Below are 16696 nucleotides of genomic sequence, written 5' to 3'. Positions count from 1 at the left end.
AATATGTTTTGAACAACTTCACAATCTGTATTAAGTTAATGATCAAACTAAGATGCAAGAAGTGAAATAAGTGGCTTGCTTAACAACTGTGTTTGTTCTGTCATTATCTGAATATCAAGCACTTGCAAAGGTTTATTGATAGCTGTGAAAAAGCATTTCCTTGAAAATGCCCATTTACCATCATAAAGCTTCTTCAATCTAGCCAAGTCCTGTAAACTCACTAAGGAAGCACAGATGGAAAACATTTGTAAAAGGATGCAACATACATAAAAGGGAAGAGTTTTTCCAGTCTGCTATGAGTGTCTTTCCATTCTGCCCTAACTCTCTACATTTGCCAACTCTAAGATTAAGCTTGCTTTCCTCAGTTAAAATCTTGGCCTCGAGGCTGAAAACATTTAAAACAATTGCCACAAAAGGTTAAATTACTCAGAACAATCTGGATTCCATTATCAAAAAAAGTTTAACAATCAATGTAGCCATTGCAAACAAAATTTGATGTACAACTGGTAAAAACTCTCTTCAAAGCCATTAAGTGTTCAGTTACAGGAAAACTATGTTTTCTATAAATGTTTTGCAAGTTATTTCTTTGATATAATAGATTAATGTTTCTCTATCAGTTTTTCCTAGAATTCTGGGAGTTAAAAACCACACATCTTAAAATTACTGAAACTGAGAAACAGTGCAATAATAACAAATGCCCCACATGCATGCTTTCTCTGTTGACTGAATAATCAGTTATCCAGAGAGGCCCACTAGAACATGAAAATGTGTAGCATTTTGCAAAGGGGTAGCTGTGGCTGACTCTTTTTTTTGCCACAAATCAACATTCTCTAACAGCCATTTTATCCAGATTTAATCTTCCTATTCTAATACTCTGGTCTTTCTTTTTTATATTCTATCATCACTAAAAAAATATTAGGCAGATGTTAATTTGCTGCAATAGTCATTTACTTTTGCTTCAGCTTTTATGTGGGAAGATGCAAGATTCGTCACAGCTTGCAAATCTACTGAATATAGCATTACTTTGAGGTATAACTTTGTAGAAAGTGACACCTGAATCAAATGATTCCTGCATCTCAGAAATCAGCACAATATTATAGTTTTGCAAACTCTATTCTCTGGTCACTTTATTGCTGCCAAAAAACAAAAACAAAAACAAGGAAATGAGAAAATAGTTGAAGCAAAACTGCTTCCGGTGAAAGTACTTCATATTCTTCTCCTGTTTTTAAAACTTCTTCGAATTGTCACTATAGATAAGAAGGCTGCAAAATAATATGAATAAATTATTCAGAAGGTAAATTAATTCAATTATTTTCCCAAGTCATATTCTTGAATGAACAAACTCCAGTTGATATGAATATTGCTAACACTTCTTTTTACTAAACTAATAGCAGCAGTTAACATTGTAAAATAATGCAATTTTAAAAAATACAAATACAATTTTACAGTAGGGCTGTCCCAGTTGCTCTTTTTTCCTTGATTGGGACTTTGAGGATATATTGTTTCCATCTGCATGAGCAAACAACATATAGAGGAGGCAATCACAGAGGATGAGACTGGTATTTTTCAAACTTGGTAATTTTAAGATGTATGGACTTCAATTCCAGAATCCACACATCTTAAAATGACTAAGTTGAAAAACATTGCACTAGACTAGACTGTCGAGTCTAACCCTCTACTTAGTACAGATATTGTTTGCTTATGTTGAGCCTTTCACCAATCCACTGGTGAATTAGCAGTGTGTGGAAAATATCATACTTTCACCTTCCTTGTTGTCACTTGAGTTGTAAGAGTAAACTGGCAAAGTGTTCTCAGCTTCATTCCAGCTCTTCTGTTCTGTCAGCTCTTTCAAATACTAAGCTATGTAAGGCCAATTAGGAGAACTTCAACAAGCCAAATCATTAAAGGATTCTACTAGTCCAGGGAACAGGGAGGCATATTTGCACTTGCAGGGGGTGGGGAAATTGTGTTTTCTACATCTCCTTTATGATAGTCAGGAAAAGGTTTGACATTTGATTGCTTGTATTCACCTACATCTGACATGTCAAACTTGTGACGTCACGTGACATCGTGCAACATTGGGGCGGTTTTGCCATTGCCAGCAATGGGGTGGGCATGGCTTCCAGATGACGCGTCCGGCCCGCGGGCCAGCAGTTTGACACCCCTGACCTACATGATCTCCCTCCCCCCCAGGATTCTTTCCTCCCCCATTTTTTTTGTTTCCTTCTTGCAGTCTTTTCTAAGCCCCTACTGGCCTTCACAGGCTCCTGTCTCTCTGTCATTTCTCTATTTCTAGGCAATTTTCACGGGATCAAGTTAACAAGAAAAAAACTAAAAAGATACATTTGTCAAAAACAACAGCAAAGACAGATCCATTGTTTCATAAATGGACTGGTTAAAACAAAACAAAAAAGCTCCATGCTTTTCCAAGCTATTAGCCCAGGTGAAATAGCCACAAAGAGGAGCAATTAATGACTGGATGGAAGACTGTGCCTGCCACAATTTATACAAGAAAGCCAATTGGAATATAAATATTACTTTCAAGAAAATGAGGAGTTGAGGACACAAACTACATGGCCCACTTGTGCTGACAGAAATTGGAAAAGTCTACTTTGATGTAGAACAAGAGAGCAGGGGAGAGGGTTAGGATGGACTAAGAGCAGGTTAAAGGTTGAAGATGGCAATGTACATTCATATCCTTCAGAATCAGTACATAGCCCAACCTCACCAGAGCAAGCAAAATGTGGGGATGAGATCTAATTCTGGTTCAACTTCATCAACTGATTATATAACAAACCTAAAGCCATAAAACAATCTTTCTAGTTTTGACTTAGAATGTTATGTGAACAACTTATTTTACTTTAACAAAATGTGGGTCAACTTAAACCAGACTTTGACTAAGGTCATGAAATTCTATCCTTTTAAAACTCACTGTTGCTTAGACTAATGGAAGTACCAATATATTGTTGCCCATCCCAGCTGACATCATATTACCTTAGTATTTGAAGGCATTGGGCTGGGGTGGCATTTTAGTTATTACTATTGCTAAACTTAAAACCTAGGACTCTAGTCAGCCTCACCAGGGCTAGAAAAAGCTAGGCGTTTTAATTTAGCAACACATTGCAAATTTCTTAATATTGGTTATAGGTGGAAAAGGATAAACTGCAAGTGCTGGAAGCCATTGGGTAAATGAACCTCTCAGTGTCATAGGGTAACATAAATGCTGGTTTATTAACTCATGCATAATTACTTAATAATTTGCATGTGTCCTTGAAATACTGTATATCATAGTATCACAGAGAGGATATTATTATGTAGAATATCATAAATGGAATAGAAATTATTTTTTAACAGAATCATCAAATAGCCACTTATATTACTCAGAGTATTTCACAATGGAGAAATTAATCTATAGGCATGTATTTTCTGTCCTTTGAAATTTTATGTGATGGATTTTCATAATTCTCAATGTTAAACCAATAGGATGAAGTAATATTTTATTATGTATTTTCTATAGAAATACATAATTTTAGAATAGCAGGAGCAGGCCAAGTCTATTTTTGATTGCCTATTTAGAAATCAGAAACTGTTTAAAAACATTGTAAAAGTACCATGTATGATCAACACTGAATGCAAATCAGAATTGAAGCAAATGGATTTCTGATATCCTGAATTTCCATCCGCGGGGGCCAAAGATCAATGTGAGCTGTGCTTGTACCAAACTTAATCTCAAAATTAAGTCAACAGTAGATTGCAATATTAACAGTACTCACTGCAACATAATCAAAGCTGCATGTACGGGAAGATTCTAGCTGTATATCAGTGAAGTTCAGCATTATACGGTGACCTTTATCAACACGGAGAACCCAAGAGCAATCAGTGTTCTTACTGTAAGGTTGTGGGTAGTTTGGAGAGTAAATTTCACCTTGTGGGGCTTGGAAAATGCCTCCACAACCTAGAAACAATAGAAATAGTAGAAACAGTGTTACGTTCTCTTTGCCAGAGATGAATGCTTATTTTAAAAATGGTTAGTGTAGTGCTTATTTAATAAAAGATTTATCAAAGCTGTGTGAAATGGAACCAAACATATAGACTCCTTTTTAACTGATGGGTTGGTCAATAAGCAACAGGTTTTCTAAATTCTAAATTTCTAATTTTATATACCTGATCAAACAGCAGAATGAACTCAATGGCTATTATTAAGCTTTCTCCTTATTCAACTAACTGAACCTCTATGAAGGCTTTCATTTTGTAGAGCTGAAAAGCTATCTTTCAGTTCACTCCCTAACCATTCTCTGAGGCAGCAGCAACCTTCTGATAGCCAGAAGTTCCAACCAATCTTTTGTGGCACCTGTGGTAAGAAAATGCAAAGGGAGAGGATCCAGGATTTCTGAGATAGTATTCCTTTTGGCAACTGTTGTTAGTAGTATCTTAGGGAACTGAAAAAAAAATATTCGGGACTTGAGGTGGTCATGAATTTGTAGTTGTCCAAATCTAAACATCTGTAATATTTTTGTTCAGTAATAAAAAGGAAGATTGCTGTGTCTGGGGAATTCTAGGAATTTAAATACACCAATGTCAACTTTAAATTGAGAAACACTGAGATGGATGGATGGATGGATGGATGGATGGATGGATGGATAGATAGATAGATAGATAGATAGATAGATAGATAGATAGATAGATAGATAGATAGATAGATAGATAGATAGATAGATAGATGATAGATAGGGACAGGCAGACAGAATTCTGTTTTACAACATCACAATGCATGATCCATCATGCACAGTCATTCTAACCTCCAGCTATTTCTTGCCAACTGGCACTGAATCCTTTTCTGTTCATTCTCCCACTTGTTTTGAACCTGACTGTAATTGCATTTCCAGTGCTAGAGACATGCAAAGGATTCTGTGATGATCTTGGAGTGCAAACTTGGGCCAGCCTAGGTGAAGATGAATCATATCCACCATAGATCTAGAAGGACATGTGAAAAAACAAAAACAAGGTAATATAGTGAATGGATAAACAAGGAATATAGAAAAGTAATCAAGAGCTCTATAGTTGTGTGTTGAAGACAAGAGTAAAAGGCAATACAAATGTTTAAGTAGAGGCATCATCTTGAATATTTCTGTAACATTTTGGCAGTGCAATTGGAACAAAGATTAGTACTATCTTTAGATGGCAGCAAAATGCTGCAGGGAACTAATGCTTTATTGCCTTCTAGAACAGACGTCCCCACCCCCGGGGTCTATGGACCAGTACGGGCTGCGGCATGCCAACAACCAGTCTGCACAAACAAGCAAAGCCCCATCCATGGGATGCAGGCAGCACACAAAACCACACCCTCTCCGGTCCATGGAAAAACCTTTCTCCATAGAACTGGTCCCTGGTGCCCAAAAGGTTGGGGACATCTGTTCTAGAGGTTACATGGATTATTGCAGCCTAAATCTGGTTGCGATATTACCTGATACAATAAAACCATCAAATTTTAGGAGTTTTGCTTTACTTTAATTGTTCTCAGTATTATTCTCAATAGATTTTACTTTATTCAAAGGATTATTTTGCTACTTTATAGTTTATCATTCTTCCAGCATTTGATTTTTACCAACTTCGTCTACTTTAGTTTAAATATTACTAATTTTAATTTGTAATATTTAATTTGTAAGTATTTAGAGAAAGAAATCTTAACAGATTTTGTGAAGTAAAGCCTCTTTGACAATATTTTGTTCGAATGCACACCATGCACACAGCAACTGAAAATATTTATAATTTACTTTCATAATTTATTTTCATGCTACTTTTATCATTCAATGAAGGTTTCATAATTTGCAAAAAATGATACTTATAATAACAGCTGCATATGTGCTTAAATATATATTCTTTGTACCATGTAAATTTTAACTCCCGGGGTTTTCTTCTAAACATTTTTAGTTCACAGTTTACAAAGTCTATAGCATAGCTAAATATATTTAATTTTCAGAATTAATCTACTAAATCCTAGATAACAAAAATATTAGCTTTATTTATTTCAAATCATTCTGTTTCAATGTAGTTGTCACATCTGAAATGGTACACCCTGCCATGCCCTTCCTTTTTGTATTAAAGAAAACAGAATCCCCATATTTTCCCAAGGAAAATTCTCAGTGGAAAGAACAGCACAACCCCTTTAATTCCATTGCTTTGAGTCATGCAGGATGTTAAAAAAAAAAGAAACCTAGACATTCAATCATCCTTTTCTTTCCCCAAAGTGCATAGAAATTATGGGATTTCATTTCAGTTTAGTTAACTGCTTATTATACCCATTCAGAAATCTGAGAAACTAAGAACATTTTGATTTTTGGAAGAAAGAAATACCATTTAGACTTAATAGATGCTGTTCTATCAATTTTTGAAACATGTTATGAATATAGGATACTAAAATGTATCTTATTGCTGCTAACATTAGATCTCTTTTAAGGAAACTGAATCTGTGTTTCTGTACTGTGAATGGCATCCACAGAAGGCAAGTGGTAATTAACAAAATAAAGATGTTGGCTGCATACAAGAAATTAATGCCCAGCTTGTTTTAATGTATATTTTTAGACTAATTTCATATAAGTCTTTCTTCAAGATTTCAAAATCTCATCTGTAAAAACTGATATGAGGACCAAATGTCAGCCAAAAATTTGAGCTTAGCACATCTTTCTGCTACCGTCTAGTCGGCTGCCCAGCTTTCAGTAGCCCAGATCAGATAGATTTTTTTTCCTTTTAGAATGAAACAAGTTTGTGCAAATTCTACTTTTCTTTAGAAGAAATGTCAAGATTATATTTCACTGTGCCTAACTCCTGAAAATCAGGAATTGTTGTTTCAAAGGCATTTTCAAACAAGCCAGAATCTGTGGTTGACTTATTTAACAAAGAAACTACAATTTATTTTAAAAAACACAATTCTTTTACATATAATCCAAGAATCAGACCAAATGAAACCAAGTCTTCCTTCTACTGCTCAGAAGGGAAAATATGCAATTCTATGACTTTCCTTGGACTTCTTTCTGGTCACACAAAGTCAGCCCTAAAAAGAAAGATTAGATCAAGAAACAGGGTGGGTAAGCCTGAAACTACTTTTACTAGAATAGCTATAGTAACAGAACCTTACAAATCTGAATGCGCTTTCCATCCTCCCCTTTTAATCTTTGTGTGAACTGGAAAGCACCTGCCTTAAAGTTTTTTGTAACTCTCTTATCTTTTAGGACTGGTAGATTTAAAACGTAAGCTGTTCTCTGTGTGTCATGGAACTCATTAAAAAAATAGCCAAACTGCTACAAACCTATATTTAAAACCAGGGCTTTTTTTGTCATAGAACGCTCAGAACGGAGTTCCAGCACTTTTTTTGGATGGAACCTTGTAGGGTAGGCAAGGCGGGTTGTATGACATATGTGAGTTCTGGCACCTTTTTTTTTTCTTTTACAAAAAAAGCACTGTTTAAAACCTTGGTAAAAAGTTACTTATTTGAATCAAAAGCAGGAGCAAAAGATACCATACATCTACGTAGATGGTGTTTCTTAACTGGCAGCATTACGATATGTGGACTTCAACTTCCAGAATTCCCCTGCCAGCCTGTTGCGAGTTAAAGTCTACATATCTTAAAGTTGCTAAGTTTGAAAAACACTAACATATACATTTTTCTTACCAAGATGTTACCCAGAAGAATAATCTATTATCTAGAAAATTGCACAGGGGAGTGGAGGTGGCATAAGAAGTAGCATTTGTTGTTAAGAGCTCCCTCTAAAGCTACTCTTAAAAATATAAAAGCTAGTTAAACACTGAAATATTTTCTCCTATTTTTTTCTGTTTTACTTTCTTCTCTTTTACTCTCCTGCTGGAGACCTGCATTTTTATCATTTTTACTGGAGACTGGTATCATTTCTGCCATGGAGAAAAGGAAGAAGAGGCTCCCTGCAATGGAATCCACAGCTAGAGAACTAGTGAGCTCCCAAGATTTTAGATTTTTCTACCTCTATCCCTGAAAAAGCTTCCCCTTCACAGTGCATTTGCACTGAGTTGGTGCAAGGCTTACGCAACAAAGGAATGAGGACTTAAACAACAAAAATGTCACTGATTTCATAACCAGACAATGCCTAGTGGTGGCAAAAATAGTATTGTCAATTTTTGAACACTTGACTACTGTTAACAACATAGGAAAAGGTAAAGGTTCCCCCGCACATGCGTGCTAGTCATTTCCAACTCTAGGGGCCAGTGCTCATCTCCGTTTCAAAGCTGAAGAGCCAGCACTTGTCCAAGGATGTCTCCGTGGTTATATGGCCGGCATGACTAGACGCCAAAGGCGCACGGAACGCTGTTACCTTCCCACCGTAGTGGTCCCTATTTTTCTACTTGCATTTTTGCGTGCTTTCGAACTGCTAGGTTGGCAGAAGCTGGGACGAGTAACAGGCGATCACTCTGTTACGCGGCACTCGGGATTCGACCCACCAAACTGCCGACCTTCTGATCAACAAGCTCAGCGTCCTAACCCACTGAGCCACCGCGTCCCTTGTGTTAACAACATAAACACACTAAAAAGGGCTTCTATTTAGATTAAACACAGTCATCCAAATGCTAATAATAAATCAACTAAAACAAAATCATGCAAAGGCAACTGTGATTCAAATGTAGATAATATGATGAAAAAGTGGGTTTTAATTTTGAACCTAAAAAGAAAGTGGGAAATATGCTAAGAGGTCAAAGGCTATATCCAAGTTTTGTTGAAAGTCATAGTTATGAGTAAAGAGAGCAAACTTGAGGATCCAGAAATGCAGCAATTCTCTCCGTCAGTCAGATTCTTCACTCCAAAAGGCAATTGGTTGATTTGGAAAAGACCGAATGGCTCCCATCCAGGAGAGACTCTAAACATATCCTTCTTTCTGTCAAACATCTTACTATTGCCAGCATGCTGTTTAAAATGAAATCTTTTTTTACACGTTTGATCTCTTCTCATTATATACGTTTCTCACAGGGGGAGTCAGTCCCTTAATAATTCATGTTAGAAATAGGAGTTCTTCTACTTTAAAATTTAATTGAGGTAACACAAAAGTTAATAACTCTAAGGATGTTCTATCAACGTTGTCCTTGAGCAGAGATAGCCTGAATAAACTACCTGGATGTCATACAGCAAGTCAGTGTTCTGAAGAATAAAATTAACTCCAATGATGTTCTATCACCACTGTCCTTGAGCAGAGATAGCCTGACTAAACCACCTGGACCTCCCTCCGCAAGTCAGTTTTAACATAATAACAGATTTGGAAGGGACCTTGGAGGTCTTCTAATCTGACCCCGTTTTCAGACAGAAGACTCTATTCCATGTTGGACAAAGGGCTGTCCAATCTCTTCTTGAAAAACTACAGTGATGGAGTTTTCTGAAGAATAGTACTTCAGGACCAACTTGATTAATTCATTCAGTATTCTACTGGATACTAAACAAGTGAGTCTTATAAAAGTAGGTATTACAAAAAGATTAGATAGCCTGAGGGAACTAATAATAAAGCTGGTCACCCCCCCCTCCAAGAAAATAATGCATATTTTGAGAAACTACCCCCTATTTCAACATGGAATACAGTCATGGAATATAACAACAAGGAATCCTTGGAAATAGTTCCCATCTTACTCTCTGCTCCCTGATAAAATATCACACAATATAGAAGATATAAATAAAAGAAATAAAATAGAGGTTGACAGATAAAAGGAAGCAAGATGCAGCTGCAAATCATGGTAAGCAACTAACTGATGATTGTCTTGGAAAAGAACTCAGTTATAAGGAAGCTATCCTTACTTAGCTCAATGCTTCTAAAATAGATACAAACTGCAAATCAACAACTAGGCCACAGCTGATCATAGCATTTCAAAATGATCTAAGGAGAGAATCTGAGGGATAAAATTTATCATTGTCTAGAGGTAACCTATTCCTCCTAGACATTAACACTATTCTGAATTGCCAATCTGCAAAAGTACCTTATCCAAATTGCTGCTCACCTCAAAACCCATAGTTGCTTATGCAACATCAAGGCAGTGGTGAAGATAAACAAATTTCAAACAAGTGTGATTTTTTTTTGACACTGGACAATTTTGGACCATTGAATGACTGAAAAACTCATGGCTTTCAACTCAAACACAGCACCCTTCCATTAATATTAAGCAGAAGAGTTCTGTCCAATTATTGTCTTTCAATATTGCTGGCTGGAAGAATAGAGTAAAAGATGGAGACTTGGTAGAATTCCTCTCTAATTTTGATTTCTTAGCACTTCAAGAGGCCTGATTGATTACAGATGAGGAAAAGACTTATTTACCAGGCTTTAGATCCTGGACTATTCCTGCAAGGAAATAGAAGACTAATAAAAGGTGGACATCAGGAGGACTGACTACCCTTGCCAAGAGATCTGGGATGGTAAGCACAGCCACCCTTAGAGGCTAGTTCTTGGAGGTGTTCTCCCCATTATTTAGCTCCCCATTTATAAATTCTCTGAAACAGTTCTACTGAATGTATATATAGCACCATGCACATCTCCCCCATTTCCCCCCTAATATTTGGGTGAAACAAGAAAAGATAGTGTTAAAGATAAATTCAAATCATCCTACTAAAGCTATTGTATCAGAAACCAGATTTATTATCCAATCTTCCCTCACACAGAGGAAGTTAGCCCATTAATAACTCATCTTGGAAATAAGAGTGCTTCTACTTTAAAGTTTAATTGTAGAAACAAAAAAGTTTGTAAGTTTAAAGATGTTCTATCACCTCTGTCCTTGAACAGAAATTGCCTGAATAAACCACCTGGACCTCCCACAGCAAGTCAGTTTTCTGAACAATGCTTTGAGACAAACATGATTAACTCATTCAGCACCTTGCCAGATATTGAATACGTAGGTATTATAAAAAATAATTCTCGGTGAATTATTAGCAACAACATATGAATATGATAAATCTCTCATAGGGCTGCTCACCCCAAGTGGTCAAGAAAACAATGCCTATTTTGAGAAACAATCTGCTGGTTCATCCCCTATATTAACATAGAATTTGGACATGAAAGAGAACAATAAAGTGCCCTGGTGGAGATATTCTTTAATTTTGATTTCATAGCACTCCTGGCTGACTACTAGACCTAGCTGACTACAAATGAGAAAAAGATTCATTTACCATGCTTTAGGCCCTGAACTATTCCTGCAAGAAAATATAAAACTGAAAGATGGATTGACTACACTTCCCAAGGCAGAGCCAAGTCTCATCTCATCTCGTATTAGATATAGAGGAACTAGAAAGGGGGAATTATTAATTTAAATTTAAAAATTAAAAACTTTTAAAAAACATGTAATAAAACTATATATAGGTCTAGCCCAATGGCACATTGATAGTAGGGATGTTCTTGACCAGCAAGTCATTCTGTGTGCATATCGTTCCTAGGGTACACTGAATAGTACCACATCCATAGTAAATACCTTTGTCCCCTGTAGAAACTTCCATTTTTCCATGTGATCTTTAGTTCTACCAAACCAGTACACAGTCTATTTAAACATCTCCAAACCGTTCACTCCTCCTCCAAACTTTCAGACAACTCTATCCAATTATGAAGATATTTAATTTGAAGTTTCCATTTATTGTTCTTTTTGAGGTATAATAACAATCTCCTTGGCACAATCTAAAAAGCTCTTTCTTGATTTCTATCTTTTTATAGGGGGTAGTTGGCCAAAAATGGTGTGTCGAATTATGTAACAGCTTTCCACATTCCATGTCTTGTGCCACACTTCTTCTAATACATGGCAAGGCTATTCATTCCAAGATATACAGTTTGTCAAGAGGGATGGGGTACAGACATCCAGTAACAAGACAGCATATGTCACTAAGCATCCTATCCACCTGTGTGGAGTGTGTGGGGCAGGTGCATTCAGCTGGGTAACACAATGTAAAGGGAGCTGTTCGTTGAGTAAGCTGGGAACCTAAGTAGTTCCAGCCAGATTTCTGAGGAGATAATTAAGCGTGGAGATCTGGGTGGCAGGACAGGAACTGGTCCTCAAAGATGATTCTCCCCATTATTTAACTGTCAAACTTTCTTATCAATTTTCTGAAATAGTTCTTTTGGACACATATGTTTAATCACACATATATCCCCACTTTCCCCTTGAATATTTGGGCAAAGCTAGAAAAGACAGTGTTAAAGATAAATTTAAATCACCCTAAAGTCACTGTAATTCTATCAGGAGACTTTAATGCCAATATGGAGGCCTCCTTACAAGATTTTGTTCACTTGGGTGTTATTGCTGAGGAGTATCTTATAAATGATCCCCCTTTTTAGAGGCACCGAAAAGAAATACCATAGAGTTCACAACTGGTCTGATTGCAAGTTCCACATTTTAGATAGTAAAGAACCTGGTTTTATATATCCCTTTACATATAATTCAGGAATTTCCAGTAGTGTTTTAGACTACATACATATTACACAAAATAGGACTGAATTGTTTTGGAGATGTTGAAGCCCAGGTGAGGGAGGATAGTTATCATCAACCAATCTCAGTCCATTCTGAAGGCAGATTTGATTCTAGATTATACATCCCTGATAATGAGGCTATGTGCTAATCTCAAAGGGAGGCACAACAAAAAGCTTAATTGAACCAAGATTGATGCCAAGACAATATCTACCTTTCTGAAACCAGATCTAGCCCACAGTTGGACAAACTGGAATTCCTCATTCACCCAGGTCCAGATAGTACCCTGACCCAATACACAAATCTATCTTTTGATGAAAAAAAAATTAACAGACAAATTTCCTATTGGAAATCAAGAGTAAATAAGTTGAAATTGAGCTTTCTAATTTCTAATTAAGAGTATATCCACCTATTTTAGACAGGGTTGTATTTTTGCCAATCTTTATGTTTTTATGTATGTGATATACCTGGATTCTCGTATGCTCCAGATTCTCATATGCCAAAGATCCATGACAAATTTATTAATATCCTTTTTTATGCTGATGACACAGCTCTAAAGTACATTCCCAAACAGGCCTGAAAAGACTATTGCAAAAGCTAAATATCTACTGTGCTCTTAATTTCTTCAACATGAATAAAACCAAATCAAAAGTGATGGCATTTAGGGGAAAAAAGTGTGAAATAAGTACATGGCATAAGACATATAAGTAAATTATTTTATCTATTTAGGAGTGTTTTTACCAACATAGGATCATGGATAAATTATTTTAAAAGAAGCCTAGCAAGAGCTGAGGTAAGTCCAAGAGATTCCATCTCTGACTATTGGAGGAGAGATGTTACCTCCCATTGATAGAGCACGCAATCTGGGCGTCCTCCTAGATTCATGACTCAGTTTTGAAGATCATATTGGAGCCGTGGCTAGGGGGGCATTTGCACAGATTCGTCTTATATACCAATTGCGCCCCTTTTTGGACCGAGATGCCCTACGTACAGTCACCCACGCACTCGTTACCTCCCGTATTGATTACTGTAATGCTCTCTACATGGGGCTGCCCTTGAAGACCACCCGGAGGCTTCAGCTGGTGCAGAATGCAGCTGCACGGGTTGTGATGGGAGCACCCCGATACTCCCATATTACACCCCTCCTGCGTGAGCTGCATTGGCTACCGGTTGCCCTCCGGGTGAGATTTAAGGTGCTGGTACTTACCTTTAAAGCCCATGGCTTAGGTCCGGGATACTTGCAGGACCATCTGCTGCCGGGAACAAATTCCCATCGTCCAGTACACTCACACAGAGAAGGCCTCCTCAGGGTACCGTCAGCTAGGCAATGTCGGCTGGCGACCCCCAGGGGGAGGGCCTTCTCTGTGGGAGCGCCAACCCTATGGAATCAGCTCCCCCCTGAGCTTCGGATGGCCCAAAACCTCCAATCCTTTCGCCGCGGCCTCAAAACGCTCCTGTTCCACCAGGCTGACCTAGACTGACAGGCATTTTAATTAATTTATATTTAGTATTTTTAATTTATTTTTTAAAATTCTCTAATTTTAATTTATTGCACAGATGTTCTCAATTTTATTTCTATCTTGATTTCTGTACCTATTATATGTTTTGCTGTTAGCCGCCCTGAGTCCTTCGGGAGATAGGGCGGGTTTTATATCCCATCAATAAATAAATAAATAATAAATAAGTACTAAAAGAATATATTTAACTAAAATTTCCCAGGTATTTTGACAGTGTACTGAAAATATTCAGGCCAAAAATAGTGGCAATGTTGACCTATAGTGCAGAACAGTGGTGCCTTAACAAAGGTATCCTACTTGAACAAATTCAGACTTGCTCTTTGAGATGCTTAATGGGAACTGATAAGAACACATCTGCCCCCCATCTGCAATCACAGCAGAAACAGATATCCATTCCCAGAAAAATCATTTAATAAATACAAGTTTTCACATACTAGCAGATTGCAAGGCTTCCCAAAAGACGCTTAGCAGAACAGATATATATGTCTCAGTCCTGGATAAGCCAACTTACCAAAGTTATTTCCCAACATGGATTTTCTACACAGTATTTATTCTCATCTCCTGCTAGGGAAGATTTTTTTTTAAAAAAAACAGAGTCCTAGACATCATGCTCAAACTGATATGGAGTTATTGGCAAAAATAAATCTTTTAGTTGATTGGCTAAGAAAAATCTATTTTCCAAATTGAAAAATTCCTGTCAATGAGTTTGTTATAATTTTTAAGAAGGGCCTACTCTAGAGCAGGATTTGAGTTGTTGGATTTCATGGCCAAATATGAACACTTCCTCCACTTGCCATATCACAAGAGGATTTACACATGCAGTACCTCAGCCACTAGAAATATGGCTCGTGTCCATGGCAACCTCTAGCTTTCCTTTCGTTTGTTTAGTGCTCTTTCACATTGCCAGCCAGTTTCACAATTGTCCTTTGTGTGGTTCAAATTTAGGCAGTTATTTCAAAAGACAAGCATCTCAAGAGTGGTTTGGAAGTTCTCTCTGTTCTCTGCATGCCATTTCAGCTAATCAGTTCCTTTCAATAAAGGCAGGAACAGAAACAAAGCCAAAATGTTTCTGTAACTTTTTTTTTGAAGTGAATTTTGGCTGAAGGAGGAAAAGCCAATTGTTACCACATGAATCTATTAAAAAAAAGCTCCACAGTAAGGGAAGCTGGAATATATTTCAGGGTGTGGTCCATGCATGAGTGTCATATGCCCAACTCAAATGAAAAAAGTTGTTCAGCTGGAACATATAACTGATTGCAAAAGATACAGAAAAGTCTCATAAAGCCTGAGGGTTTTATCTGTTCTTGCTATTTGCTTCTGGTCTGTTAGCATCTCTTTTGCAGCAGCTGAGCCAACAATCCAGTGTTATGATCAACTAAAAGGCTGCTTTATGTGGCTAACCATCCTCACAACACATATTTTAGCAAAGAAGTCTGAGCCCTTCTGAAATGAGAAGACTCTTCTCCTTCCTCAGAGAAAATAAGAGGGTTTGGGAGAAGCAAATACAAGGTTTCATTGTTTTCCAGCACTGCAGTCTCATCAAATCTGCTTTGAGACATGAAATAAATGAATGCAGTTTACAAGGTATGTTGCAAAAAAAGATGTCTCTAATTTCTAAATGGCACTGTCATCTTGATATTGCAGCAATGAACATTGTGAAATAGTAGAGAGCTGAAATTGTTGCCAAGCAATCACAAGAAAGCAATTGTGACAGATATGGGTGATTTCACACCGTCAGTGAAATTGGTGTCCAAGGGCACCTTGATGGGTTTGCTTATGCATGAGCATTGCACTGTGTTTGTCGATTTTTTTTCTGGACCAAACTCCTAGATGGTGATATCATGAAAGCCTCTCACTGGGAAACATGCTGTTCAGAATTGTCCAACTTAGCAAGAAGCCCACAAATGACACAACTCCTGGTTGTGGAAAGTATATGGAAATCTTAACCATAGATTCATGAATCCTACAACACTTAAGCAATCAGAAAAGATCTGTCTTTCTGGATTTTTTAAAATCTCACCAAAGCACTGTATGTTTTTTGTACTGCCCAAATTTATGGTACTTGTAATGTACCAAGATTTTCTGCAACTGTTTTTAACTTGCTATAGCATTTTCACTTCTTACATCTGTGTTCCTAAAATCATCTGGAATGCATATTGATAGACCCTATGCCAGCTAGTAGGCTGTATGTTTTATACATGTTGTGATCATATAGCACATGACAGGAATTATCTCTCTTAGCAATACCAGTCTATATGGAACAATAAAGGTAGTCCTTGACTTACAACTTCATTTAGTGATAGTTTTAAGTTACAACAGTACTGAAAAAAGTGACTTATGACCATTTTTCACACTTACAACTACTGCAGCAGCCCCATGATCACATGATCAAAATTGAGACTCTTGGCAACTGACCCATATCCTTCTCACCTTTCCTATTACCTACTCCTATTGGTATCTTATGACTATCCCCTTGTTGGCTGTATCTTATTATTTATGATTGTTATCTTATGATTTATGATTTATCACTTTGTTGCTTGTATGTTTACTGAGAGCTTATGCACCAGAGACAAATTCCTTGTGTGTTCAATAACACTTGGCCAATAAAGGATATTCTATTCTATTCTATTCTATTCTATTCTATTCTATTCTATTCTATTCTATTCTATTCTATTCTATTCTATTCTATTCTATTCTATTCCATTCCATTCCATTCCATTCCATTCCATTCC

The 16696-nt window shown here is 36.9% G+C and overlaps 1 protein-coding gene across 1 annotated transcript in view; it reads right to left on the bottom strand.

Annotated features, from left to right (window-relative positions):
- CUBN (cubilin) overlaps positions 1 to 16696 on the bottom strand; it is a gene marked incomplete at its 5' end in the record, with an annotated part of 213224 nt that overhangs the window by 76877 nt on the left and 119651 nt on the right. Inside the window, 2 exon segments of the mRNA XM_083379037.1 lie at positions 3774 to 3955; positions 4800 to 4974. Of these exon segments, the coding sequence (XP_083235163.1) occupies positions 3774 to 3955; positions 4800 to 4974 (357 nt within the window).

This window comes from Vipera ursinii (assembly GCF_947247035.1).
Source record: "Vipera ursinii genome assembly, chromosome: Z".
Lineage (NCBI taxonomy): Eukaryota > Metazoa > Chordata > Lepidosauria > Squamata > Viperidae > Vipera > Vipera ursinii.
The sequence above is the reverse complement of the archived record's forward strand: the minus strand, read 5'-3'. Positions and strand labels throughout refer to the sequence as shown.